General features: G+C 42.6%; 2 protein-coding genes across 6 annotated transcripts; one reads left to right on the top strand and one right to left on the bottom strand.

Annotated features, from left to right (window-relative positions):
• Positions 1-130: 130 nt before the first annotated feature.
• Positions 131-16,455, bottom strand: CPSF3 (cleavage and polyadenylation specific factor 3). Its single transcript, XM_069975709.1, has 18 exons — positions 16,185-16,455; positions 15,374-15,437; positions 13,571-13,668; positions 12,230-12,358; positions 11,229-11,406; positions 10,880-10,969; positions 8,672-8,822; positions 8,264-8,439; positions 8,008-8,166; positions 6,981-7,127; positions 6,637-6,789; positions 6,105-6,213; positions 5,723-5,821; positions 4,776-4,870; positions 2,724-2,811; positions 1,697-1,763; positions 759-855; positions 131-441 (listed from the first exon to the last, which is right to left on the bottom strand). The coding sequence occupies exons 1-18, from the start codon at positions 16,253-16,255 to the stop codon at positions 337-339; spliced, it is 2,076 nt and encodes a 691-aa protein (XP_069831810.1). The 5' UTR covers positions 16,256-16,455; the 3' UTR covers positions 131-336.
• ITGB1BP1 (integrin subunit beta 1 binding protein 1) lies at positions 16,359-26,383 on the top strand. Of its 5 annotated transcripts, XM_069975711.1 has the most exons (8): positions 16,720-16,736; positions 17,118-17,191; positions 17,278-17,377; positions 19,150-19,228; positions 19,793-19,929; positions 21,199-21,291; positions 22,797-22,946; positions 23,075-26,383. In XM_069975711.1, the coding sequence occupies exons 2-8, from the start codon at positions 17,169-17,171 to the stop codon at positions 23,156-23,158; spliced, it is 666 nt and encodes a 221-aa protein (XP_069831812.1). In that variant the 5' UTR covers positions 16,720-16,736; positions 17,118-17,168; the 3' UTR covers positions 23,159-26,383. The 5 variants fall into 5 exon arrangements, with proteins under 5 accessions (XP_069831811.1, XP_069831813.1, XP_069831814.1 ...); XM_069975710.1 differs by lacking the exons at positions 16,720-16,736; positions 17,118-17,191 and adding an exon at positions 16,359-16,458; XM_069975712.1 differs by lacking the exons at positions 16,720-16,736; positions 17,118-17,191 and adding an exon at positions 16,374-16,462.
• Positions 26,384-27,491: the final 1,108 nt, after the last annotated feature.

The following is a 27,491-nucleotide window of genomic DNA, read 5'->3' as shown; positions in this document are numbered from 1 at the left end:
GATTATCAGATTTCATTTTATTTTTTGATTGATACATAATTTAATGTCTTTGCACATACAGACTTCTTTTAATGTATCTATGTATTTTTAGTTATCTGACACGGAATAAAATGCACATATACCAGCAGCGTATAGTTATAAAATATTTAATGTCCTGTTGCCTTCACTATCAGTCATGACAATTTATTATTTACATCATGGAACATTATATGAGGAAACACCACTTGGTGAGATGACCCGGGCAGATCCAGCGGTCGTGAGATCAATCACATACAAGCGGTAGGTACATCAATAAAAAAAAAAGAAAAAGAAAACTAAGCATAGAAGAGTGACAGGTTAGAGGTTGGCAGGGCTGAGGGCGTCGTACAGTCTTTGAGCTGCTAGCTGCACCAGTTCCCGCAGGGTTTCATCTTCATCCAACCCTTCCTCACATTCCACGGTCTGAGGGAAATAAATGAGTTAATTGTAATGAAAAAAACTGCATAATAAACCAAAAACATGTCATGTGACCTGTCAAATACAGAAAGTATTCCATCCCTAATATAATCCCTGATCTGTGATGGTGGCGAAACTAGTTGGAAAGCTTTCCCAGGAACAAGAGACAGCTCTTTATATCTCTTCATGGCTCAAATGGACCTGAGTGGTGGAGGCCCCTGGACAAGTGCCCCTTTATTACTAGGGCCAGATGAAAGGGAGCTGTTATCCACACATCTCTCTGTGTATGCAGATTGTGTAATCATTATCTGAAATGGACGTACCCGAGTTTCCAAAGATAAGTTGGCCGACTTCCCGTCCACAGTGACTGTGATGGTGGCGTCATTGTTACTGCTTACACACTCGTCGCCAAACATATCCCTGCGGCAAGAAGACCATGTAAGACACAGCCAGGCACTGACATATTGTAGCAATGTTATACACAGAGAGAATCCTGAGAACACGAGACAGTACTCACAAAGACCTTCTTATAATGGCTCACTTCACAGTACAGAGAACATGAAAGTCCAAAGGTGACAAAAGTAAAATCCAGCGTTATTTACAGTTATCTTCATCCTTACAAATGAGTTTATTGATATTTTATTCCTATCCAGTAATACAGATCATCTCACATTTTAGTGCTCTGGTTGGAGGATACAGTGAGACTGTGTGCAGCGGAGCCTTAGCCTATTCCACAGCCCGATCGTGTCATCGGCTGGTCGTTTATTTAGGTTCAAACCTAAAGTCATCGGTCGCCACCCGCGCATCGCTACTTGGAATAGCGGGCGCGGTGGGCGACCGACAATTTCAAAACATCATACATTACCTGTCCAGGCGCGGGTCTTCTCCTTCTTTCAGTCCTGCGCCGCAGCAGCTTCAGAGCGGCCTGTCTGATCTGACAGACCACTCAGCCAATAACTGGCCGCGGCGGTCCCGGACAGTGACTGGCTGAGGGGTCTATGAGCTCAGACAGGGCGCTCCGAAGCTGCTGCGGCGCGGGACTGGGAGAAGGAGAAGACCTGCGCCTGGACAGGTAATGTATGAAACAGAGCTGCAAGGACATCGGTAACGATGTCCCTGCAGCCCTCGCTAATGATTGTCGGGCCGTTTACACCGTTGTCGGCCCGTGGAATAGGACCCTTACTAGCAGTGACAGAATAATGCTGGAGTCATTGATGATGAACATAAACCACGTAGGAACGCTCTAGAACTTCATACTTACTGTAGCATGATCTCCAGCCTCTTCTTGTACACTTCCATATCCACTTTAGTGGCTCTATGAGTTGCCGCTGAGATAAAAAACAAAAAAGCGTGTCACACTTAAGAAAGCATAATGTCTTTTTTGCTGATCTAGTGCAGCATATTTGAGAATGATGTAGAGGCTCTTGTGTATGCCTATTTCAGAGTATGTGCACACTGCTGAAAAGTGACGGAAACTCTGTTGCGTAATCCGCCACTTGCAGACTGCGGCGGGGGGATGGGGCGCGTCTCCGCCCGTGTCATAGATTCCTTCCTCCATCCAAAGAATGAACTTGGGCACGAGTGGTGGATTACACGACGGAGTTTCTGTCACTTTTCAGCAGTGTGCGCATAACCCTTAGATCATAAGGCAGCTTGACTTTTATTTCCACTTTTGATATGGCTTCTATATCCTATGATGCCTGACAGAAGGGATGGAGACTTATCACTGTGCTTCTTATGTAATCAGTAACACAGGACTCTACAGAGCAGGTGTATCAAACCGCAGCCCTCCAGCTGTTGCAAAACTACAATTCCCATCATGTGTGGACAACTAAAGCTTTGGCAGGATGATGCCTCCACTTCTTGTCATTGTCTATAACCTTATATTGGACTTAGGTCAGATGACCGCACTGATTTTGGTGGGATCAGCCAACTATCTAATGTGCAGGAGATGTTCAAATGACATTTGGTTGGTAAATACCAGGGCTGAAAAGGATTGGGCATTCTGAATTTCAACATGCCTAATGCTTTGTCCTCATTAGAGATTAGTTGCAGCTAGAGCTGTCTGATAACTGATTTGCTTCACCTCAGTGACAATGCATGCACGCTCCTCCAAATGAAGTATGCAAGTGCACAGGAAGTTTGTCACTAACAGATGTTGGTCGACAGAAATTAAAAGTGTGTAGCTAGCTTAAGACTGATGTAACTGTAACAGTATTTCTCCAAGCATGTGCACACTATATATAAATTATAGTTCCATTAGAAATGAAGACCCATAAAACTCTTACCTTTTTGTATCCGAGGATTTGACTGCAGCTCCAGGATCACTGTGGCCACAGTATCGGCATACATATCATTGGAGGGGTTTGCCACCCACTGGAAGCAAGAATATGTATTCAGGTAAACAGGGAGATAGTAAATCTGAACCAAACAACCCTATAATATTTCATTTTGAACTTTTACTAAATGTATAAGAAGGTGAAGATTAATAGTGACACTAGGAGGTCCTGTTACTGAGGCATCATGGCAGCACTGTTAGTCTCTCTGCAAAGCTTCCAATTTAAGTAATCAATTCACACTAAAATGAAGACTCCTATACTGCACAGCATTTTATGAGGGTCTTGTAGCTTCCCTTGGTTCACATGATGACTAGGCTGTAGTGACATTTCATGCCCAAGGGAGTCAAGGGATGATGAAGTCACGTAACATCACATTAATATGGACAAAGCTTCAATGCAGACTAACATTATATATATATATATATATATATATATATATATATATATATATATATATATATATATATCACACACAGTGGTACCTCGTTTTTTGAACTTAATTGGTTCCGGAAGGCAGTTTGAGAACCGAGCAGTGTCTTTCCATAGTAAATAATGTAAATGTGTTTAATTGGTTCCAGCACCCACCAATAATTGCCTACAATACCCATATATTACATTGTATAGTGCCCAGTGTAATCCCTGCAGTACATTACAGAGCAGCACTATATACTGTACAGAACATTACAGAGCAGCACTATATACTGTACAGGACATTACAGAGCAGCACTATATACTGTACAGTACATTACAGAGCAGCACTATATACTGTACAGTACATTACAGAGCAGCACTATATACTGTACAGTACATTACAGAGCAGCACTATATACTGTACAGGACATTACAGAGTAGCACTATGTACTGTACAGTACTTTACAGAGCAGCACTATATACTGTATAGGACATTACAGAATAGCACTATATACTGTACAGTACATTACATAGCAGCACTATATACTGTACAGGACATTACAGAGCAGCAGTATATACTGTACAGGACATTACAGAGCAGCACTATATACTGTACAGGACATTACAGAGCAGCACTATATACAGTATAGGACATTACAGAATAGCACTATATACTGTACAGTACATTACATAGCAGCACTATATACTGTACAGGACATTACAGAGCAGCAGTATATACTGTACAGGACATTACAGAGCAGCACTATATACTGTACAGGACATTACAGAGCAGCACTATATACTGTACAGGACATTACAGAGCAGCACTATATACAGTACAGGACATTACAGAGCAGCACTATATACTGTACAGGACATTACATAGCAGTACTATATACTGTACAGTACATTATACACAAGAAACATTCAACAACCAGCAATTATAGTACAATAGTCAGTAACTTCTCACTCATCCTTTACTGTATAGAGTCCACCCCCATCCCAGCACTGTAAGGGATGGGACATGGTGGTGCACTCCAGCAGTCTAATACTGTACTGTACGTGAAGTCTCACCAGTGCTAAACTCACCAGGTACAATCCACCATACACGCTAGCAAAAACATTCAGATACTGGGTACTTCAAGACTGGGAGCCCAAAAAGTGTTTGAGAACCGAGCAAGAGTTTGAGAACCAAAGCAGTTTGAGAACAGAGGTACCACTGTAATATATATATATATATAATATATATATTATATAAATAAATATATATATTTATATAATATATATAATATAATATAATATAATATATATATATATAAATAAATCTGAGTTTCAACAGGTTCCCGGATAGTGCGTCTTACAAAATGTGCACCACTGTCGTGGGTCGAGTCAACTCCAATAGTCTATATGGAAACCGATTTACAGAACTACCCCGAATGGCTCCTCTAACAGAACATCACATCTGCCAACTATGCCTACCTCCAGTATAACCATGCCTGCCTCCCTCCAGTATAATCGCGCCCACCCTCCAGTATAATCGCGCCCACCCTCCAGTGTAACCATTCCTGCCTCCAGTGTAACCACACCTACCTCCAGTATAACCATGCCTTGCTCCTTCACCACTGTAATTGCTTTGAAGACTCTCAGACAGTCTTTTTCATTGATTTCAATCTCTTCCACTTCACCTGGAAGAAGGAAAGCATGATCAGTAAGGCCTCATTCACACTTTCGCATCCATTTTTCAGACAAGCTGAAAGCTTCTGCTCTTTGCTTTAGTGACCCATAAAGGTCTTAAAAAAAGCTAGGACACAATCAAGAATTTCTTCTAATATGTTTCAGGTTACAACAGTTTTTTGTAGCCAAAACCAGGAGTGTGACCAAAAACTGGAAGACATGTAGGTTTATCAAATATACTTGATAATTTTTCTGCGTCCCATTATTGGTTTTTGGTTACAAATACTGATGCAGAACTCTAATGGTCAAATGGGCTAATATAGGCCTGTGGAATAGGGCCAGCGATCAGCAGATGAACAAGCAGATGTTTGCAGGCTGAGAGATCCATTCTGACAGGCTTTGAAATCATCTCCCTGTGTAATAGGAGATAAATGACAGATGGCTGTTTAAAGGCCGCAAGAACAACCTAGCAATCGTTAGTGTGGACCAGGCAGCACAATCACTGACCTACATTATAAGCTTGGTAAACAAGCACTGAAGGATAACATTAATCTTCTAAGCAGTCAGACCATCTAATACAGACCTAAAATATAAGTGCTGTCTAGCTCCAAAAGGGACTAAAGCATACTTGTGGCCTCAGGAAACTTTTCACAGTAACCTGTCAGAAGTTACGACCAGTATAAGTGCTGAGCATTGTGTTGTACAGGCTCATAGACTTTCAATGGCCTATAAAGCCTGCAAACCCTGAATCTCTAAGAACCGAAGAGAACAGCTCGTACTGTGGCACGTTTCCACAAAAGCAAAGTTTAGTTTACAGCTGAAAGGGCAGTTTCTTTACAATGTACCAGGTATGAACCACTAACCTGTAAGCTGCTGTAACTGGTAGAACAACAGATTGAAGGGGCCTGTGTAAGGAATGGCCTGTGTCTGTGTCACTGTGCTCATCGCCAGATCTGTGTAACCTATGAGAAAGCAGAGAGTTAAAGGAGACCTGGAGTCTGACATGTAGCAAGTCTCTACAGTTACTAGCTCCTTTATGGATTTTGTACAGTAGATTGGTTTATAATGCAGTATATTATATTGAGTAAAATCACCAATGGAACAGAGCAGATCATACTAGATTTTTGTATAGAATAAGAAGTACATAGACCACAGCACAGATAAACCACACTACTTGTACACATCAAACTATGACCTGGCTCAATGAAGAAATGGCTTGTAAAAGACAATGCACCATGTACTTACTGGAGAGGTCATTTGGAGAAAGGATATGATAGTTGAAGTTTCTTTTTACGAGGATCCCGGAAATTCTTTGCCCCTGTCCTGGCTTCTTATCAGCAAGCAAACCCATTACCTGTTAGGAAGAATGCAAGACGATAAAGATGGCCATACACCTTAACTGGTTGGTTGTTTGCCCAACAGCTATCTCTCCTTATACATATAGATTGTCAGCATGGCCAAATGTAGACATGTTCTCAGGGGACAGATGCTGAGTAGGCCGCTAACAGACAGCATGGGTAGAAGCTTATCTCTCAATAATGAAAATCTGAAATGCACAACCCTTCTCTCCTCCCAATTCATCTGTCAGGAGGCCCCTAGACACTTTACATAGATGGACAATTCAGCCAAAGTTATTGATTTTTGACTAATGGCTAGATACAGAAGCAGCCTATAGACTGGGGCTAACCACATAATGCTGGTATATTTTGGATCATTGGGGTAAATCTGATTACATGTTGAATCCATATGTACAGACTTCTGACATTTGACCTCTTACCTTGGCCAGTTTTTCTCCTCTAAAGTTTAGGGTGACAGCTTCCGTGTTCCTGGGATTGTGAACCTCAATCTCCACCTCATCATTGTCCTCATATTCACGGATGAGAGCAGCCTTAAGACGGGCCATTTCATTCTGCTCACCGTGCACTAGTATCTGTAAAAAAGAAGTGTTAGCAATGGAGATGATCCCATTTATTAAACGCTAATACAGAACAAAAACTCTTTTCCATTTACAGATTTACTAAGAAAATACGAATACTAAAATAAAATACTAATATAAAATATTAATTTTTTACTACACGGCAAAAAAGATGCTAATTATTGCTTAGCAGCTGAATAACTCACCACATGCGGAGGCTTCAATGCACGGATAAACTCGCTGGTTTGCTGGTAATCTGTATGTGCAGAGAAAGAAATGTAATCCACGGACATCTTCAGGGGCAGTTTTTGTCCGGACATGGTGGTAATCTCTTCAGGCTCCGACATAATATGCTAGGGAGAGAGGTTATTGCTATCAGGTACAATGGGCCATAAGTATTAATATTAATCTGGCTTTGGCCTCCTCTATCAGGACATTAACCTAACATGAAATATCTGTTCTAAACTGCCGTAATGAACAGTCTATGGAACTTCCAGCTATTCTCTAGGCTTCCATTCTAACCATACACTGCTTGCATTAGCTGTTTAGAGCAGAGATGAAGGGGCAGAACATGTGCTGCTGATGCAGCCTTGGCACCCAGACCCCCACCAATACAAAACTTCAGACATGATAGTTACACTTTATGCTAACTTTAAGTCCGGCCTCATCTAATCTTTAACAGGTGGCAAGGGAGAGAGAAATAATGAAGCACTGCTTATCTTTCCCCATGATGTGCCACCTGACGCCTGCCAATCTGTCATTCTAATGCATGTAATTTATAGAGAGTTGCAAATCTTAATAGATCTGCCAAAGGGATTTCTTACCTTATAATGTTATATTGGTTCAGCTGACCTCTGGGCCCTGCAGTAAACCTGAGAATGAAGGGGCCACAGACCCAGTTTTGTGTTGTACCCCCATTTAAGTTTTTCCTGTAGTGCCCTGGTAAACTCAGCTGTGTAGGAGCTTACAGACAGCACCATTCTGTTGAATAGGGTTGTGCTGCAGTTCCCTTCACTGCTGGAGGCCACTGTGCAAAGAGAACAGTGATGGGGATCCAGTGAGAACCAATACTGCTGTCTCTTCATTCTCAGGAAGGTTGAACCCCCCACTCATAACATGCCATCACTTTATGGGATGGGAACAACCCTTTAAAAGGCATCATAAGGTGCAGCTGAAGTATCAGCATGCTGTAAATGATACCACAACCTACTGTGCGAAGAGGCAGCCATTTACCTTCGCTAATGTTCCCTCCACACAGTATCCAGCGATGATCACTCCGTTCCTCTTATCGGTACACCAGCTCTCAAACAGCTCTCTAGACAAACCGCTCTGCATCATACCGGGAGAAGCCATCACCACACTGGGACCTATGTCATCAAAGTGATCCATGCTCTGTGGTAGGAAGATACAACATTTCCTTCTCGTAAACACATAGCAAAAGCTTTTATATGATGTCTACAAGTCTGGAGAATACAAGAATAAATCAGACCTTCAGGTTGCTGATGTGTTTAAAGACAAATGGGTTATTGATGTTGATCTGCTTGCGGATCTTGTCGTTCATGGCATTGACATAGGTCTGGTACACGGCCATACACTTCTTAGCCAGCGATGAGGCATAGTATATGGGGATGTCATGTAGCTCTGGATGGTTCTGCCAGTATTCATCTGCAAGTAAGATTGTATACAAGCTATTAGATAAACCACACTGTATTTGTAGATGCAAACAAACAACCAGAATATGGCTATAAATGTAATAAATGCAACAGGTGCTGGAGAAGGGGAAGATAAGGCATATGTTTTCTTTGGGAAGCTGCTCTTGAAGACGTTAATGAAATAAACCAAATCTATATTATGCATATATTATGCTATAATAGGGAAGACAATGCAAAATGCTCACCTAAAATCAACAGAAGTTCTTGAGCTCGTCCGAGAGCAAACACCGGGATGAGGCCTCTTCCTCCTCTGTTCACAATGTCGTGTACTGTGTTGCAGAATCTGGCTTCCCTCTCCTCCCGCTTCTCATGTATGTGCGTGCCATATGTAGACTCCTACAGAGGATAGAGAGCAGAAACACAGGCTGTTTGTATAGACATAACCAAGATGAGAAGCACATCATCGTACACCCAACATATTCATGTTGGGCAAGACACTGTCTAATCTGTTTCTTTACATCAGAAATATTGTGGAGATTGACCTAACCTGCCATGGGTGACCGACACATAAATAACAGTAAACTGCATGCATAGCAATTTTCTCCTACATGTTTTTTAGCAGATGTGAACAGGAAGGAGCCAATAGCAAGGCAATGCATTTATGGATGTATCTCGCCTTCCTGCAGTATTGTCATAATACAGGTCTGTCTATAAGATGTCATAAAACGGATGACAGAGAAGTTAAAAGGGGTTTGATTGTCTTCTGTATATAACTGGACAAATACCCTCAAAATATTAACCAGGGAATTCTGCTTATAAAGTCCACTAACATATACCTGCAACTTCATGTAAAGGTCCCTATACAACTTAAATAACAAATTGCCAAACAATCGTTCAGTCATCAAGTTATCACGTTCAGGCCCCTGGTGGGCAAACTCGCCACAAGGTGACAAAAGTATAAGGTGTATGGGTACATTAAGACTCTAATTCCAGTTTCATGGCTCCTTTTTATAATGGAGGTATACACTCACCGGCCACTTTATTAGGTACACCGTGCTACTAACGGGTTGGTCCCCCTTTTGCCTTCAGAACTGCCTCAATTCTTCGTGGCATAGATACAACAAGGTGCTGGAAGCATTCCTGAGATTTTGGTCCATATTGACATGACGGCATCACACAGTTGCCGCAGATTTGTCGGCTGCACATCCATGATGCAAATCTCTCGTTCCACCACATCCCAAAGATGCTCTATTGGATTGAGATCTGGTGACTGTGGAGGCCATTTGAGTACAGTGAACTCGTTGTCATGTCCAAGAAACCAGTCTGAGATCATTCTAGCTTTATGACATGGCGCATTATCCTGCTGAAAGTAGCCATCAGATGTTGGGTACATTGTGGTCATAAAGGGATGGACATGGTCAGCAACAATACTCAGGTAGGCTGTGGTGTTGCAACGATGCTCAATTGGTACCAAGGGGCCCAAAGAGTGCCAAGAAAATATTCCCCACACCATGACACCACCACCACCAGCCTGAACCGTTGATACAAGGCAGGATGGATCCATGCTTTCATGTTGTTGACGCCAAATTCTGACCCCACCATCCGAATGTCGCAGCAGAAATCGAGACTCAGACCAGGCAACGTTTTTCCAATCTTCTACTGTCCAATTTCGATGAGCTTGTGCAAATTGTAGCCTCAGTTTCCTGTTCTTAGCTGAAAGGAGTGGCACCCGGTGGGGTCTTCTGCTGCTGTAGCCCATCTGCCTCAAAGTTCAACGTACTGTGCGTTCAGAGATGCTCTTCTGCCTACCTTGGTTGTAACGGTTGGCTATTTGAGTCACTGTTGCCTTTCTATCAGCTCGAACCAGTCTGCCCATTCTCCTCTGACCTCTGGCATCAACAAGGCATTTCCGCCCACAGAACTGCCGCTCACTGGATGTTTTTTCTTTTTCGGACCATTCTCTGTAAACCCTAGAGATGGTTGTGCGTGAAAATCCCAGTAGATCAGCAGTTTCTGAAATACTCAGACCAGCCCTTCTGGCACCAACAACCATGCCACGTTCAAAGGCACTCAAATCACCTTTCTTCTCCATACTGATGCTCGGTTTGAACTGCAGGAGATTGTCTTGACCATGTCTACATGCCTAAATGCACTGAGTTGCCGCCATGTGATTGGCTGATTAGAAATTAAGTGGTAACGTGCAGTTGGACAGGTGTACCTAATAAAGTGGCCGGTGAGTGTAAAAGATGTGCAGGATGCTGGTGGTTACCAATGCTTCCACTGGGGTCAGTCATGGCTTTGGTACTTTAGCGCACATAACGCCAAGGCAATCATGGACAGTGCCTAAAATTCTACACATTTTAAGTCCCTTTTACACCTGAAATTTATTAGTGAATCAATCTTGGATACTTAATCTGCCTGTTTGAGATACTGGTAACCATCATACAACTTACAATAATAAGAATATCTGGCTTAATATTAGGAATTTCTGCTGCCATAAGATGTCTGTCCTCTTGTCTGGAGAAGTCACCAGTGTATAACAACTGCAAAACAAAGGAATTTAGGTTAATTACAAAAAAAAAATAAAACCCTCTAGAAATAAACCCTATGCAGTAGTAAAGCTTATGTTCTCCTGCTCCAGGTAACTGCCTATTCTACAACAGGCGCAGAGGGAAATGACACAACATAAGGCATCTGCACACATGGCAGTATTGGCTGCATATTATCCATGTCTTACACATTTCCTTTTAGTCTAGGTCTCCTCAAACCACATGACATAAAGGGCTGAACATTTCTACCTACTTTGACACCTGCAATCTCTATCATAAACATGGCGGCACCGAGGACATGTCCGGCGTGATAACACCAGAACTTGATTCCTGCAACTTCTTTCACTTCATGGAAGTTAATGGTCTCAATTTTATCCATACTTTCTTCTAGGTCGGTCTCTGTGTACAGCATGTCATCTGCAGAGATGTTACTGAAGGCAAGGACAAGAAAGTATATTACACGTTACGGTTACACTGAAAGGAAGGATTTGCATTGTAATTCTTGTTGAAGAAATTTTTTTGAGATAATCTGGCTTACTATACAGCATACCCCCATTTACAGCAGCCATTAAAATGCCCATCAAGGACTGTAACTCATCTTTCCGCATACACTGCATTACATAACATAAACCACCAGCACATAACATAACATAACATAACAAAGTATTATATTGGTTTGGGCAGCTCTGCCGTCATTTTTATAAACCAGTTTAGGATAATTCCATAAAAATGTTCTTATACAGAAACATATGAGCCAGTTAGATACCTTTGTGATGGCCACTAAACCTTTCATAGCCCAGCAAAACTAAAGGTTGTTTGTTTGAAAAGAGACATTGTATGGCAGTCTGGTGAGACAAGGTTGGAACATACAAGTTAGACTGGTTTCCAAATGTAACTGTTGCCTAAACTATCACCTATTAAGGGCTCATGTGCTGCAGTATATTACAGCTCTATGCATGAGATGAATATATAGAATAAAGTACAAGATTATATCCAGTCCTGTGGAATCAGGAAAGGCTTTCTTTAACCCACAAACCAGGAACAGATCATGTTAAGTGATCATTATGATGATTGTAATAACTATGTGATTATACAATAATTGGGAATAATGTATTGAGCTGCGGTGATGTTTCCCTATATATGAACGGTTTTAAATCTAATATCAGGAAAAGGTTATGACTATTCTGTTCACAAGTCAATGCAATTTTAAAACGACAGCAGATAATTCTAAACAAATTATTACACCTATGTTACCTGACTTTGACGTAATCTGATAGCAGCCATCTGTAAATCGCCTTGGTAGCATGTGTCATAAATGTCCGGCCTTTAAAGCTTGTCTTCTGCAGAAACCATGGTAGTGCCCCACAGTGATCTAAGTGGAAGCTAGAGAGTAAGGGACAGAATTAGAAAATGTGGATAGCTCCGTAACAATAACATGTTCTCATGTTCAGAGAGCTTTCTGCTGGAGATATATGAGATGTATAACTCCTATCAAAAGGTATGAATGTTTCCTACTATATAATTTTACGGTGGAATATGTTGCACATGGCTCTATGTTTATACTGATGTATACTAACCCAATGGAGGCCAAAAAATATATTCTGGGTATATGGAGCCCAATGGAAAAATTTTACATACATGCTGTTTCCTCCTGTAAGCACCAAACATACAGTGAATGCAGCCTTAGGGCCAGTTCACACTGCGTAAAAGCAACAGAATTCCACCTGCCTCGGTGTCCTACAGTCTGTCTATGGGAGGGTTCGCGCATCTCTCCGCTAACAGAATTGACAAGTCAATTCTTTGAGCAAAGAGGCGCAGAGAGAGAAGGCGCATAAGCCCTTGCATAGACAGACTGTATAACACGGAGGTAGGTGGGTTTCCTCGGCGGAGAGTTCCACCGCTTTCACTCCGTGTGAACTGGCCCTTAAGGGAATGTGCAGTCGCTTTCATGCTCAACCACAAGCCATTGCGGTGATCCCCAGCAGCTTTTCCCCATCCTGCCAGCCATGAGTGACAGATGTCTCCTAATTGCCAAATAACAAGCGATCTATCAATCAGACAGGTGTGGCTGGTGTGGCAGGAAAAACCATGGGCGACCACCGTGATGACAGAATGAAAGTGATGACAGATTCCCTTTAACTATTGATCTGCAAACAAAAAATGTAGAACAAATGACATTGACCAAACTGATAATATTTGCAAAATGCTGAAAAAATTGGTATAGTTTAAAAGTCTAATTTACAACTCCTCTCACCAACTAACATCACTTTCCTGCTTGGAAAATTGGCAAGAAAGGCAACAACTTGTGGCAGAATAAGGAAACCTGTTACAGCTCTATAGCTGTGATGCATTCATCCCCGCTCTTAGCACTGTGTTAATTACTACAGCTCATGTAGATGGAAAATACATAGCTGAACAGTGCTTAGAGTTATTCCTTCAATAGTTAACATGACCAATTGTATGCAACTGATGTTTTTCTAAAGAATGTAGTGTAGTTTCTGTGGCAGGGATACCTGGTGGACCAATACAGACTGTCTAAACATATCCTGTAAAATGGATACATGTGTAAATGATCACCAACAGCACTTTACTTACTGACTTATCAGAAGAAGATCAATCTCTGCAGGATCAATGAGATCAATATAAGGAAGTGCATCCATTCCTTCCAAGCCGGGGTGAATGCCACAGTCCAGCTAAGGTTAGAAAAAATTCCATTATACTTCATAAAATACAAGGGTCCAAGACACTTCTGTGACCATTAAGACATTCAGTGGGAAGATATTAATTCAGAATGCACCAGTTAAAAAAAAAATCTTTACCAAATATTCAAGTATTTATGAATATGTATTCTCCCTGTGTGTATAGGGAGAGACCTGCTGGGGACCACCCCATATGTTTATTTACCCTGATCCCTGTCGCTTTTGAACACATAATTTCTAAATAATAGTTGTGTGAACACACCTTGGAGGAGATTTATCAAACATGGTGTAAAGTGACACTGGCTTAGTTGCCCCTAGCAACCGATCAGATTCCACCTTTTATTTTCCAAAGAGTCTGTGAGAAATAAAAAGTGGAATCTGATTGGGTGCTAGGGGCAACTGAGCCAGTTTCACTTTACACCATGTCTGATAAATCTTCCCCCTTGTCTCTGTTTCACATTTTGTGTAGTTCAGGCAGCTTGAAACAATTGCCAGGTTGCATTTAATGGGGTTTTCCAACAACACTCCTTACCTATAAATGTATGGCTGATTAAGGTCCCGCTGCTGGGACCCCACTAACGGCACAATACACAAGAATGGCAGTTTTGTGTCCCACTGGTTGGGCAGAGCAGCAGTTAAATGTGTATGCAGCCACTACATTAAAGGGGTATTCCAAGTTTACTTTACCTATCCCCTATATAGAAGATAAGTGTGAGATTGTGGGTAGTGATGAACGAACATCAGAAAAGTGTCCAGCTTTGGCTGCATGACCGAACCTGAACTCTAGGCATTCAACTCCCGGCATCTGGAGAAACTGGATGCCACCCTAGGGCCGCCTGGAAAACATGTATGTTTTCCAGGACACCCTAGGGTGGCATCCAACTTCTCCAGACCCCGGTAGTTGAATGCCGAGGGTTTGGCCACAGGGCCAAAGCCAGGCGCTTTTTTGATGTTCGTTCATCACTAATGGCGGAGGTCAGACTACTGAATTCCCATCTCCCTGAAACCTCCTAGATAGAGATGTTCGAACAATGGAAAATCTTAGGTTCTATAGAACTGGAACCTTGTTGAACCTTCCACATTTGATTCCCGATGCCTTCCAGTTCCGTGAGGAAGGAGGAGACAGCCCGGGTACAGACTGGAAAACAGAGATACAGCCTATTATCTAAGCTGAATCCGGGAATTCCAGGTGGTACCTGGGCTGTCTCCTCCTTCCCCACGGACCGGGGTGGCATCGGAAATCAAATGCGGAAGGTTCGACAAAGTTCGAGTTCTATAGAACCTAAGATTTTCCGCTGTTCGATCATCTCTACTCCTAGATGGGCCCTCCTGACTCGGAGATAGCAGAATACAACGCTCAGTAGAATAACTACAGTGTCCATCAAAAAACGTTTGTATAAAAGTCTCTGATCACAATGTCTCCTTTCTGAATAGAGTGGCAGTTGACCACATCTGCTGCTTCTCCGTTTAACTATAAATGACTGACAGAGAACACTGATAACTGTAGCCTTCTTCCTTAGGCACATAGAGTTGAACAGAGTACCCGCACATGTCTGACCACCAATCCAATTAAATGACCAATGTGACCAGTGGATGTCCTATCGTCAGGACATATAAAGAGTATTTCTGGTAGGAATATCCCTAAAAGTACACAGAAAATAGTAATATTCTTCCCTGGTGCACAGATGAGGTCACTCACCATGATCTTCCTTCCTTTGAACTCCAGGATGATACATGATCTCCCAACCTCCTGACCAGCACCGCTGAAAGATACAAATAAATCTGATTAGTAAAAAGTAAAGGCAAATCTAATCACAGTCAATATGTTTCCCTCATTCCTGGGGCAATAGAATACAATAGGGAAATTTGCCTGTTATACTCACAGATTCAGCAAGAACAAATATCAATCCGAATAGATCATTTTGCCATTGTATAATAATGGTGGGGTATCAGGAAAACTAGCATTAATGTTCTATGTGAAAATCACATATCCACTTCCTTGTGTCCTCCTCTACAGTCAGCGCCTTCTTAGTTCTAGTTGTCTATAGAAAAGTTTAGTGACAGCTAATAGCAGGGGTAGGGAACCTTGGCCCTCCAGCTGTGGCAAAACTACAACTCCTATCATGTCTGGACAGCCAAAGGTGTCCAGGCATGATGGGAGTTGTAGTTTTGCCACAGATGGAGAGCCAAGGTTCCCTACCTACCCCTGACTTACAGCTTCCCTGGAGATTAGGGAGAGCTGCCATTAAGAATTCTGGCAAAGTGGAGGATTCTGCCAGGCCATATAATGCCTATATAACATGGTGCCTTAGTACTAGTACCCATAGACCATACATTAGACATGTCCTGGTTCCTTCTGTAACCAGGACATATCCAGCTGTTGCCATATGAGAACATGATGAGAGTTGTAGTTCCACAAAAGCTGGCCAGCCAGGAGTAGCAGTGCCCTGACCCCCAGTATGGCTACACTATGCAGATTATATATATGTACATGGAGGAGCAGCACTCACAGCGGCCTGATGAGGAGCTGGTCACTCTCCTCCGCCGGGATCACATTCTCCGCTTTCCTCTTCACAGACATCTTAAAATCAACCACATTCCCAGCCACACAGTCCCACTTCCGGTCTCTCTCAGTTTCCTCTATCGGTTCCTTTCCGATTAGGCTCCGCCACTTCCGGTGTACGATGTTTCCTACATGAAGGTTCCGCTTGCCTTTTCACTCCCAGGCGTTTCTACGAGCGTTTTCCCGTTCGGTGTTGGAGTAATGCTCGCAGGAGCGGCCCGGTAGGTGAGTAACTGTAGCACTGGAAGTGCCCGCTCTTTACCTTTACAAAACCCGAAAAATACCTTGCTCTTGGGGGATAAGCTATCCTAACCAATCAGATTCACGCTTTCGTTTTGTCAGCGCAAGTTAGGATATTTAAGAAGCGATCCTATTGGTTGCTATGGGTAACGCCCCCTCAATTAATTTATTAAGTATTTTAATAGAAACAAACTTTCATAGTGTCTGAGCCACATAAGGTCTCTATGGCAATGGTGTCAAACCTGCAGCCCTCCAGCAGGTGCAGAACTACAACTCCCATCATGCCTGGAGACTAACAGCTAAAGATATGGCTCTCCAGCCATGCTGGGAATTGTAGTTTTTTTAGCAGCTGTGGGTCAGTGGTGTTCTATCTATAACCTGCCCCCTTCTGTCTGCTTTATAGCTGAATATGCTGGGAGTTGTAGTTCTCTCAGCAAGAGGCTTAGAGGTTGTAGCGCTCTGGTCTACAGACACCACAACCTTTATAGTATAGGTCAGGGATGAGGAACCTGCAGCCCTCCAGCTGGTATAAAACTACAATTCCCATCATGCCTGGCACTAATGTCTGACTACTATGAGCCGCCTTCTGGTTAGGCTGCTTGTAAATGACTGTAATAAATGATCTGTATACTGTCTGCAGCTGTACTATAGGACCAGCTGATGCAGAAAAGTCCTCAGGAAGTACAATGGAATGAGGGAAGGAGTTCTTAAGGGGTATATATAGTATATAGATCTAGACATGTCCTTCATGGTAGTAGCAGGGGTATTCTGGTCACACTCAAAATTTCGTTTCCCTTCAGGACGTCCGGATGGAATGGTGAGAAGAGAATGTTCCGCAAGGTGAAGAAGAGACACAGCAGTAGTAGCTCCCAGAGCAGTGAGATCAGCACCAAGAGTAAGGTCTGTGTACTATATGGATGATGTGTATCAGGGTGCACAATAATACTGCTCATGTGTTACACTATATGTATGATGTGTATACAGGTGCACAATAATACTGCTCATGTGTTACACTATATGTATGATGTATATACGGGTGCACAATAATACTGCTCATGTGTTACAGTATATGTATGATGTGCATCGGGGTGAAGAATAACACTGCTACAAGTGTTACAGTATATGTATGATGTGCATCAGGTTTGATAATAACACTGTCACATGTGTTACACTATATGTATAATGAGTATCAGGGTTGATAATTACACTGCTACATGTGTTACACTATATGTATGATGTGTATTAGGGTGGATAATACTGCTACATGTGTTACACTATATGTATGATGTATATACGGGTGCACAATAATACTGCTCATGTGTTACAGTATATGTATGATGTGCATCGGGGTGAAGAATAACACTGCTACAAGTGTTACAGTATATGTATGATGTGCATCAGGTTTGATAATAACACTGTCACATGTGTTACACTATATGTATAATGAGTATCAGGGTTGATAATTACACTGCTACATGTGTTACACTATATGTATGATGTGTATTAGGGTGGATAATACTGCTACATGTGTTACACTATATGTATGATGTGTATCAGGGTGGATAATACTGGTACATGTGTTACACTATATGTATGATTTGTATTGGGGTGGATAATACTGGTACATGTGTTACACTATATGTATGATGTGTTTTAGGGTGGATAATACTGGTACATGTGTTACACTATATGTATGATTTGTATTGGGGTGGATAATACTGGTACATGTGTTACACTATATGTATGATGTGTTTTAGGGTGGATAATATCACTGCTACATGTGTTACACTATATGTATGATTGTTGAGGGTGCGTAATAACACTGCTACAAGTGTTACAGTATATGTATGATGTGCATTAGGTTTGATAATAACACTGCCACATGTGTTACACTATATGTATAATGAGTATCGGGGTGGAGAATAACACTGCTACATGTGTTACACTATATGTATGATGTGTATCAGGGTGGATAATAACACTGCTACATGTGTTACACTATATGTATGTTGTGTATCAGGGTGGATAATATCAGTGCTACATGTGTTACACTATATGTATATTGTGTATCAGGGTGGATAATACTGGTACATGTGTTACACTCTATGTATGTTGTGTATCAGGGGGGATAATATCAGTGCTACATGTGTTACGCTATATGTATGATGTGTATCAGGGTGGATAATATCACTGCTACATGTGTTACACTATATGTATGATTGTTCAGGGTGCGTAATAACACTGCTACATGTGTTACACGGTATGATGTGCATCAGGGTGGATAATAACACTGCTACATGTGTTACACTATATGTGTAATGTGTATCAGGGTGGATAATATCAGTGCTACATGTGTTACACTCTATGTATAATGTGTATCAGGGTGGATAATATCAGTGCTACATATATTACACTATATGTATATTGTGTATCAGGGAGGATAATAACCCTGCTACATGTGTTACACTATATGTATGATGTGTACCAGGGTTGATAATAACACTGTTACATGTGTAAACTTTATGTATGATGTGTATCAGGGTGTAAGGCCGCGCCCTCTACAGGGGCTGCACACAACCCTATTCATTTTAACAGTAACATATTTTATATGCTTAATGGTAAGAAGGAAATCTTGTAGGATATGGTGTTGACCGCTGTCTGTTGTTTCTTAGTCTGTAGACTCCAGCCTTGGAGGCCTCTCCAGATCCAGCACCGTGGCTAGCCTTGATACTGACTCTGCTAAAAGTGTTGGTAAGTTACAGAAACATCCTCCTGAGGTGCTGACGCTACCCGCTCCTCAGAAGGCCATTGAGGAGGTCACAGACATGCTCTAAACATATTTCAGACAAAGGATTTGGATACTTGAGGTTTCTTGTAATAGAAATGGTGTTTTTCTAAGATTTTACATTGGCAGTTTATCAATGCTTAGTTGTAGGGGGAGGATAATGTGAAGTCACAGTGACTAGTGCTGGGATTGCTACTGTAATCATATTGAGGAAAAGATGTCAGGATTCAATAGTCACTTATGACGTCATATCTATAGGGACTGCCGGACAAGAGATTTGCCTGTTACGTTTGCGCAGTGCTATAATGTGTGTGTTTCCTTTAAGAAGCTTATAGCGATTGCATGAAGCAAGCTGACAGGAAGTGCACTTCCTCTCATCGCTGTAGAGATAGCTCAGGAGCCCATGATGCAAAGCAGAATGAATAATGCAGGACATCCGAGCACATAACAGAAGTAATGGGGCGCTTTTGTCACAGCTAATGCTTCTATGTCTTTCTGGTCATTAACCTCTTCATCTCTGCTCCCTATAGGACAAGTGTCAAATAATTCCGAGCCCTGTGCTGAGTTCAGGGTGAAGTATGTGGGATCCATTGAAAGAGTAAAGCCAGAGGAAAGCAAAGCTCTGCACGGATCACTGGACCTAATAAATTACATTGATGTTGCTCAGGTATCTGTTATGGGGGAGAGGAGGGGGGGGTGCTGTAGGAACACTAGATACCTAATACAGAGAGGGCTTCTTATTCTGCCCTATGGTGTCTCCATGCAGCACCTAGGTGGTGTACAACATGTGGCTCCAGCTGTCGCAAAACTGCAACTCGAGCATGCTGGGAATTGTTGTTTTGCAAGAGGTTGAAAAATTGCTCTGGTTGGTTAAAAAAATGGCAGTTATGTGAGATCCCCAGTATCACCAAAATCTGCTTGTATTTCTGTGTCTGATGACCGCACTCTGCCTTTGCTTCCTTTTCCTGAACTACAGCTCCATCCTCAGTAAGGAAGTGAATTAGGTTGATTTTCAGTGCTCTGTGTACAAAACTGTGACAAAACTCCCATCATGCATTGGCAGCTTGGGTAACACTGGTTTAAAGCGACTCTGTACCTACAATCTGTCCCCCCCAAACCCCCGTCAGATAGCTACTGTTAATCTAAGATCTGTCCTGGGATCCGTTCAGCAGGTGATGCAGTTATTGTCCTAAAAAACAACTTTTAAACTTGCAGCCCCGTGCCCAATGGGCGTGGCCTAGATTGTGTATGCATTAGGCTGGCACAACCTCTCTGTCCCTCCTCGCTGCCCTCCTCATCATTAGAAATGCTCCAGGCAGATTGTCTCCTATTCCCCACCTGTGTCAGCCCGACACATGGGCTGGATCGTTAAGGCACCTGTGCAGTGTTCAGACAGGAGAAAGTGTTTCAGTGACATTTCTAATGATGTAGAGGGTGTGGAGGAGGGACGGAGGGCTGGTGCAAAGTTAGGGCACAGATATTCTAAGCCACGCCCGTTGGGCACAGGCCTGCAAGTTTAAAAGTTGTTTTTTAGGACCATAACTGCATCACCTGCCGAACGGACCCCAGGACAGATCTTGGATTAAAAGCAGCTATCTAAAGGTACAAGTGGTTTGGGGGAGGACAGATTGTGGGTACAGAGTCGCTTTAAGGCCCTATTACACAGACAGATTTATCTGACAGATTAATGAAGCCCAAACCAGGAACAGACTATAAACAGGGAGCAGGTTGTAAAGGAAAGACTGAAATTTCTCCGCTTTTCAAGTCAATTCCTGGCTTTGGCTGCAAAAATCTTGTCAGATACTCTGTGTGTGTAATAGGGCCTTAAGAGGGTGGATATGAATTGCTATTGTGTTTTGTCACATTTCAGCACCTCCACCTGTGGCAGGCATGGGAGTCCCACTTTTATCATTGGTTCTTTTATTCTCTGTTTCAGCAAGATGGAAAACTTCCTTTTGTGCCTTCGGATGAAGATTTCATTATGGTGGTTTCAAAATACGGCATTAAAGTGACTACGTTGGATCAATATGTAAGTGATTGGCTTTCATAGAGCTTCACTGAACTGATGACATAAATTTACAGTCCAGACTTCTCAGTGGAATCCCAACGCTTGGAAAGCAGAACAGCTCTCACAAGACTAACTGAAAGGGTGGCTGGTTTATTAGTGTGACAGATCTTACTGTACAGTCACTCTAGGCTGGGTGACATTAGATTCATCTTGTGCAAATACTTGCTGTGTTGTGTTTGCAGTGTAAACGGCATGTGCCTGTGCTTGGATCCATAGGATCAGTAAAATCTATACAAACCCCTGAACTAGATCTTGCAACCTGCTCCTTGTTTTAGGCTAAACTGGTAGGCATGTCCTTAGAGCAGGCATGTCCAAAGTCCGGCCCGCGGGCCATTTGCGGCCCGCGTTCCGAACTTTTACGGCCCCCCAGGTATCCGGCAGCAACAGATACCTTGCACCACGCCACTCTAGTGCACAGAAAAGGAAAGCCGAAATCTCGCGATGTTCGAGATTTCGGCTTTCCTTTCCCGTGCACTAGAGCAGTGTTTTTCAACCAGTGTGCCGCAGGCGCCATCCCCCTCACCTACTGGCCCGGACGTGCTCCTCCAATCAGGGGAGACCAGTAGCGTGGTGCGTGGCTCCCAGTCTCCCCTGATTGGAGGAGCACGTCCGGGCCAGTAGGTGAGGGGGACGGCGCCCGCGGCGAGCATCTCAAGGAAGGTGAGCAGGGATGGGGGAGAAACAGGAGAGAAGCAGGAGAGAGAGAAACATGGGGATGGGGGAGAGAAACAGGGATATCCCTTGTGTTTATCGAAACAGGCCCAGGTTTCACACCGAGTGAGTATAAATACATTTAGAATCTATATTATTAACTATATGTATAATATGTACTGTTTTAGTGTCATTTTGGGCCATTTTGGTTGGTGGTGTGCCCCGGGATTTTTTAAGTATAAAAAGTATGCCGTTTTCAATAAACTTTGTAAAAAAAAAGTTTATTTGCATTCATTTTAATGGTCCAAAGAATGTCAAGCAAAATGGTCGGCTCTCGCACATGTTCACTTCATCAAATTTGGCACTCTTCGAAAAAAGTTTGGACATGCCTGACTTAGAGTAATAGATGCTGGATGGGAGGTCTGTGTGTGTCCCTTATGCTGCTGTCATCATTCTCATCTATCGGCACATTCCCTCTTCTGTGGCCAGTGGGGAATCTCTTCTACCTTGTGCTGAAAGGAATTAATGATGAGGGATGTATGATTGCTGCTTTTCTACAGAGTCTGTTGTGGAGGCTCTCTGCCCTTTTTACACACATACACAATCTGGGTCATTCACCCCTCCTGCTTCAGACTGCCATGTGTGCTTTTTAAACAGTGTAAACTGCCCACAGCAACCAATCACAGCTCCTCTTACATTTTACCAGAGCTGAAAGCTGAGCTGTGACTGGTTGCTGTGGGCAGTTTACACCAGGTGTATATTTACACCCTTTCATAAATCTCCCCCTGTGTGTTTACTTGTTCCTGTGGTTTTAGGATGTGTTGCATAGACACCCACTCTATCTCATTGTCTCCATGGTGTGCTATGATGACGGACTGGTGGCTGGAAAAAGTTTGCTTGCTCTGAAGACCAAAGATGCCTGTGAGGACCAGTGTAGCCTGTGGGTGTATCAGTGTGCCAACCTGGTAAGTACTGCTTCATATCCCATAAAAACATCAGATTGTTTCCCCATCTCTTCACCTAAAATTAACTTTAGTCGAATGCAGATGTGTATTAAAGTTTACAATACTCATCCTCTACATTCTTCCTATAGGAACATGCCCAGTCCATCTGTAAGGTCCTTTCCACAGCCTTCGATTCTGTTCTCACTGAGAAGACCCGAGTGCCTGCTGAATGACCGTGCCTGCTGGGATCCTGACACCCCTACCAGGATTTTTCCAGAATGTCTTATGTAGAGGAAAGCCACAATCCAGGATTTGGGAGGACCTGTATATATCAGAGTTATATTTTTTATATCCACCTATTGCTGCAGTATCTAAAGTTACTCACAATCCTGTGATCTCATTGGCTTTGAGGTACCAGACCATGCAAGGTCTAAATCCCCCATCCACTAATATTACAAGGGAGGTACGATATTATATTTATGTACGTAAGTCAGACACATGGCAGATTTGCTGCAAAATATGTCAGTCAGCCATCAAACGGATGGATTTCTGCAGCCTTCATTCAATTGAATGGGAAAGTAGCAAGAATGTCTACAACAAATCTGCCATGTATTAATATGCTCCAAAAGTACCTGTACAAGAGCTTCTCATTGTACTGCAGGGGCAACCATGGTGGAAGTCCAAGTAGCAGTGCTTTAATCCTGCCTCTCGGCTGCTATGAAACTACGACCCTCAGCATGTGTTAGGCTCCAGTAACCAGGGCAAGCTTGTTGTTGTAGTTTCACCACAGGGTGGTATGCTGCTGTGCCCTGCGGCTCCATACTGCATCTACCTAGTAGTCACACATGGGACCATCTAAAACAATGGATGGTTGTACCATCAGGACATTAGGATTGCAGTGCTGCTGGAGTCATAGGCCCCTATCTAAAAGTTATCGGTACATAATGTTTAAAACTGTGGGGGACACTTACCAAAAGTGGCGTACTCTGGTCTTAAATTAAGGGTGCGTTCACACGTACTGGATCTGCAGCAGATTTGATGGCGCAGATGTGAAGCTGCAGATTCAAAGCAAATCAATTCTGGGCCATCAAATCTGCTGCAGATCTTGTACGTGTGAATGCACCCTAAGCCTCACCCCCAATTGTTGTGCCCCATTGTTGTTCTTCTGATTTTAGGTATTGTTAGTAATGAACTTTTGCTTTATGCCAATTTGGAATTTCCAAGTTTTTGTTATTTATAACTGTAGGGCTGTAGGTTATTTGTATCTATTAGGGCTTATTATGTTACATGAAACACAGAACCCACGAATGGGGAAGCTTTGTAGTGGTGTCTTTCCATGCCGATATGAAGTATCAATATTATGAAAGGAGCATGGAAAGTGTTTGAATCTCTGCGGCACAGTAATGAAGCAGCCGTGCGCCGTCCGTGGGTTTCATGTTTCAGGAAACGTGGGAATAAGACCTTTTAGTCTGGAACAGTTATAAGTGCCCATATGATCTTCTATCCTTACAGGAGGGATAAAATCCATATGCCACTATCTTGTCTGCTGCAGCAGGACAGTGATTTTTAGACTTTTGTCTTTTCATTGTATACACTCTATGGGATGGATTAATCAAAACCGATGAGGTCACTGCTGAGCTGGGCCTGTGATAACTAACACAAGGAACCTGATAGCTGGCTTTGAACAGCTTATCCTCTTTATCCTTTGCAGAGATTTTGATAAATCTCGTCTACAGCAGGGATGGGGAACCTATGACCCTCCAGCTGTTACAAAACTATAATTCCCATCATGCTGGGACAGCCAAAGCTTTGGGACAGAAATTGTAGTTTTGCAACAACTGGCCGGCCACAGGTTCCTCACCCCTGCTCTATAGAATAAATTTCTGGTTCCAGTTGCCTTCACCGTAGCAGCCACTCTAGTGGATAATATTGTGGGAGATTTATCACAGGGTGTAAAATATACACTGGTGTAAACTGTCCAAACCAACCAATCACAGCTCAGCTTTCAGCTCTGGTACAATGAAAGAGGAGCTGTGATTGGTTGCTGTGGGAAGTTTACACCAGTGTATGTTTTACACTCTTCGATAACTCTTGGCCATTATGTGTCCTTGTTTGTCTTCTCTATATGTAACAAATAAATAATAACTCTTTCTACTTTAAGGGTGGGTTCACACTACGGAACCCACGCGGATTCCGTCTCTCCTACCCACTTATGGCAGTGCGCATATCCACCTGTGCCAAAGACACCATTCTATGGCCTGGCGGATTCCGCCTTCTACCAAAAGAACGGACATGTCAATTCTTTCAGCGGACAGTGGAATCGGCCCGTCTATAGAATGGTGTCTATGGCACAGATGGATACGCACGCCACCGTGAGCGGGTATGAGCGATGGAATCCACCAGAACTTATCCACGTGGATTACGTAGTCTGAACCCACCCTATGGACGGAATATGGAGTTGTGTGATCTGTGGATTGGAATGTTTTTTATGCAGCTGTTTCTATCCTACTTATTTAGCTATACCTTGTAGATGGCTGCTTGACCTCCACTCACCTTATAACATACAAGCTAGTAATGAAGGGACCTCACCCACCTGTAGTGTCTACATGCATTGGATTTGAGACAGACACCGTAACAAAATCTGCATCAAATTCAACAATATTAATCCAATTTTATATGTTCCGTAAAATTTCCTTGTGGAAAAGAATTAGCACGCTGCTAACAGATTCCAAATTAAAAATCCTGACAAAGATTAGGCCCATTCAACGTGCAGATCTGTATTTGAAATCTGTTGGTAAGGCCTGTATCATCCATGTGTAATATGACCACATGTTCTGGCCTGACAGCAGTCAGACTGGGGCTTGAGGCTGTATTATGCCTCTGTGAAACTGTCCTATGCCTCTGGGCACATGGGAGGTAAGCAATGTTATAGATGTCTGGCACCAGTTTATCCTCCTCTCCTTTAATAAGTCAGTGGGGGGTGCAGCTCCATTTTGTGCATTACTCTAGCAGTTGAATGTCTTTACCAAGTTTACACTCTGGGAGTTGTAGTGTTTTAACCTTTAATGCAGATGAGCAAACTACAACTCTCAAAATGCAATGCAAGATGTGTCTTATAGCATTTCAGCTAAGGGGATACAATTATTTCCATCTCCATTGTTGCTGGATTCAGACCAGTTTAGTAACCTCATCCAGACACTTGAGAATATGTTCACTAGTGAATTTACAGTGGTAACAAAACAATTTATTAAGCTCGGCCATTGGCTTGTCAGCCTGGTGCTCAAGAAATCCGCTGCCACGGGTGCCTGTCAGCTGACGGCCGAGCGTAGCAAATTGTTTTGTTACTACTATAAATTCGCTCATCTCTAATCATCACTAGAGATGAGCGAACCTGGAGCATGCTCGAGTCCATCCGAACTTTCGGCATTTGATTAGCGGTGGCTGCTGAACCTGGATAAAGCCCTAAGGCTATGTGGAAAACATGGATATAGTCATTGGCTGTATTCATCTTTTCCAGACAACCTTAGAGCTTTATCCAAGTTCTGCAGCCACCGCTAATCAAATGCCGAACGTTCGGGTTCGGATCGACTCGAACCCGAATCCGATTCGCTCATCTCTAATCATCACATTGCAGCCACTTGTGGGATGAACAAGCAGGCAGCTTAGCCATTGGTGATCCATTAAATATAAGTGTCTATGGGCCTCCACTGTGATGTGATTTAGGCGTGTATTGCGTGCTCATGTACGTACATCTCAATGCTGCATTTTGGACCATTCTTGCTTGATTATTGACTTTTTACTTCTTTTGCCTTGTTACATTTATATTCTCACCTTGTGTATGTCAGTAACGGTCACGAGTATTTATTTTGCAAAATAATAAACCTCAAGAGAAAAAGTATGGATACAGACCTGTGTGTTTATGCATTCACTGACATGAACATCAATGAGAACATTTCCCATTGGGATTTGTTGCCACTCATCTTTGACGCCTCTATCATGGATTGCCCCATATATACAGCTGCTTTGTTATATGACAGGAGTGGGGTGTGCTGAGCTCATGGATTAGTGATCTGACTGTGAAGAAGTGTCATCCAATGAGAAGTGAGAGTTTATAGGGCAGATTACTATGCAGAAGGGCTCTAGTGTTAACAGCCTGAACATTCAGACCCCAATCGATTTAAAGTTTTGTCATATCAAAGTTTTTTTTCATGGCACCTACAGTCATGTTCTGAGTCAAACACTGACTTGATGGGAAAGCTTCCTCCAGAAGGTGGCATCAGAGAGCTGCTTTGCACAGTCTTCCCAGTAGAGTGTGAATGGCCTATAGGTCTCGACACATCTTCCTTAAAGGGGTTGTCCAGCGAAAAAATGTTTTCTTTCAAATCAGCTGGTATCAGAAAGTTAAATAGATTTGTAATTTACTTCTATTTAAAAATCTCAAGTCTTCCCATACTTATAAGCTACTATATATCCTGCAGGAAGTGTTGTTTGTTTACATTCAGAAACAGTGCTCTCTACTGACATCTCTGGCAGAGTCAGGAACTGTCCTGAGCAGGAGAGGTTTTC

Source organism: Dendropsophus ebraccatus, chromosome 6, assembly GCF_027789765.1.
Source record: "Dendropsophus ebraccatus isolate aDenEbr1 chromosome 6, aDenEbr1.pat, whole genome shotgun sequence".
Lineage (NCBI taxonomy): Eukaryota > Metazoa > Chordata > Amphibia > Anura > Hylidae > Dendropsophus > Dendropsophus ebraccatus.
This window is presented reverse-complemented; position numbering and strand designations above follow the sequence as displayed.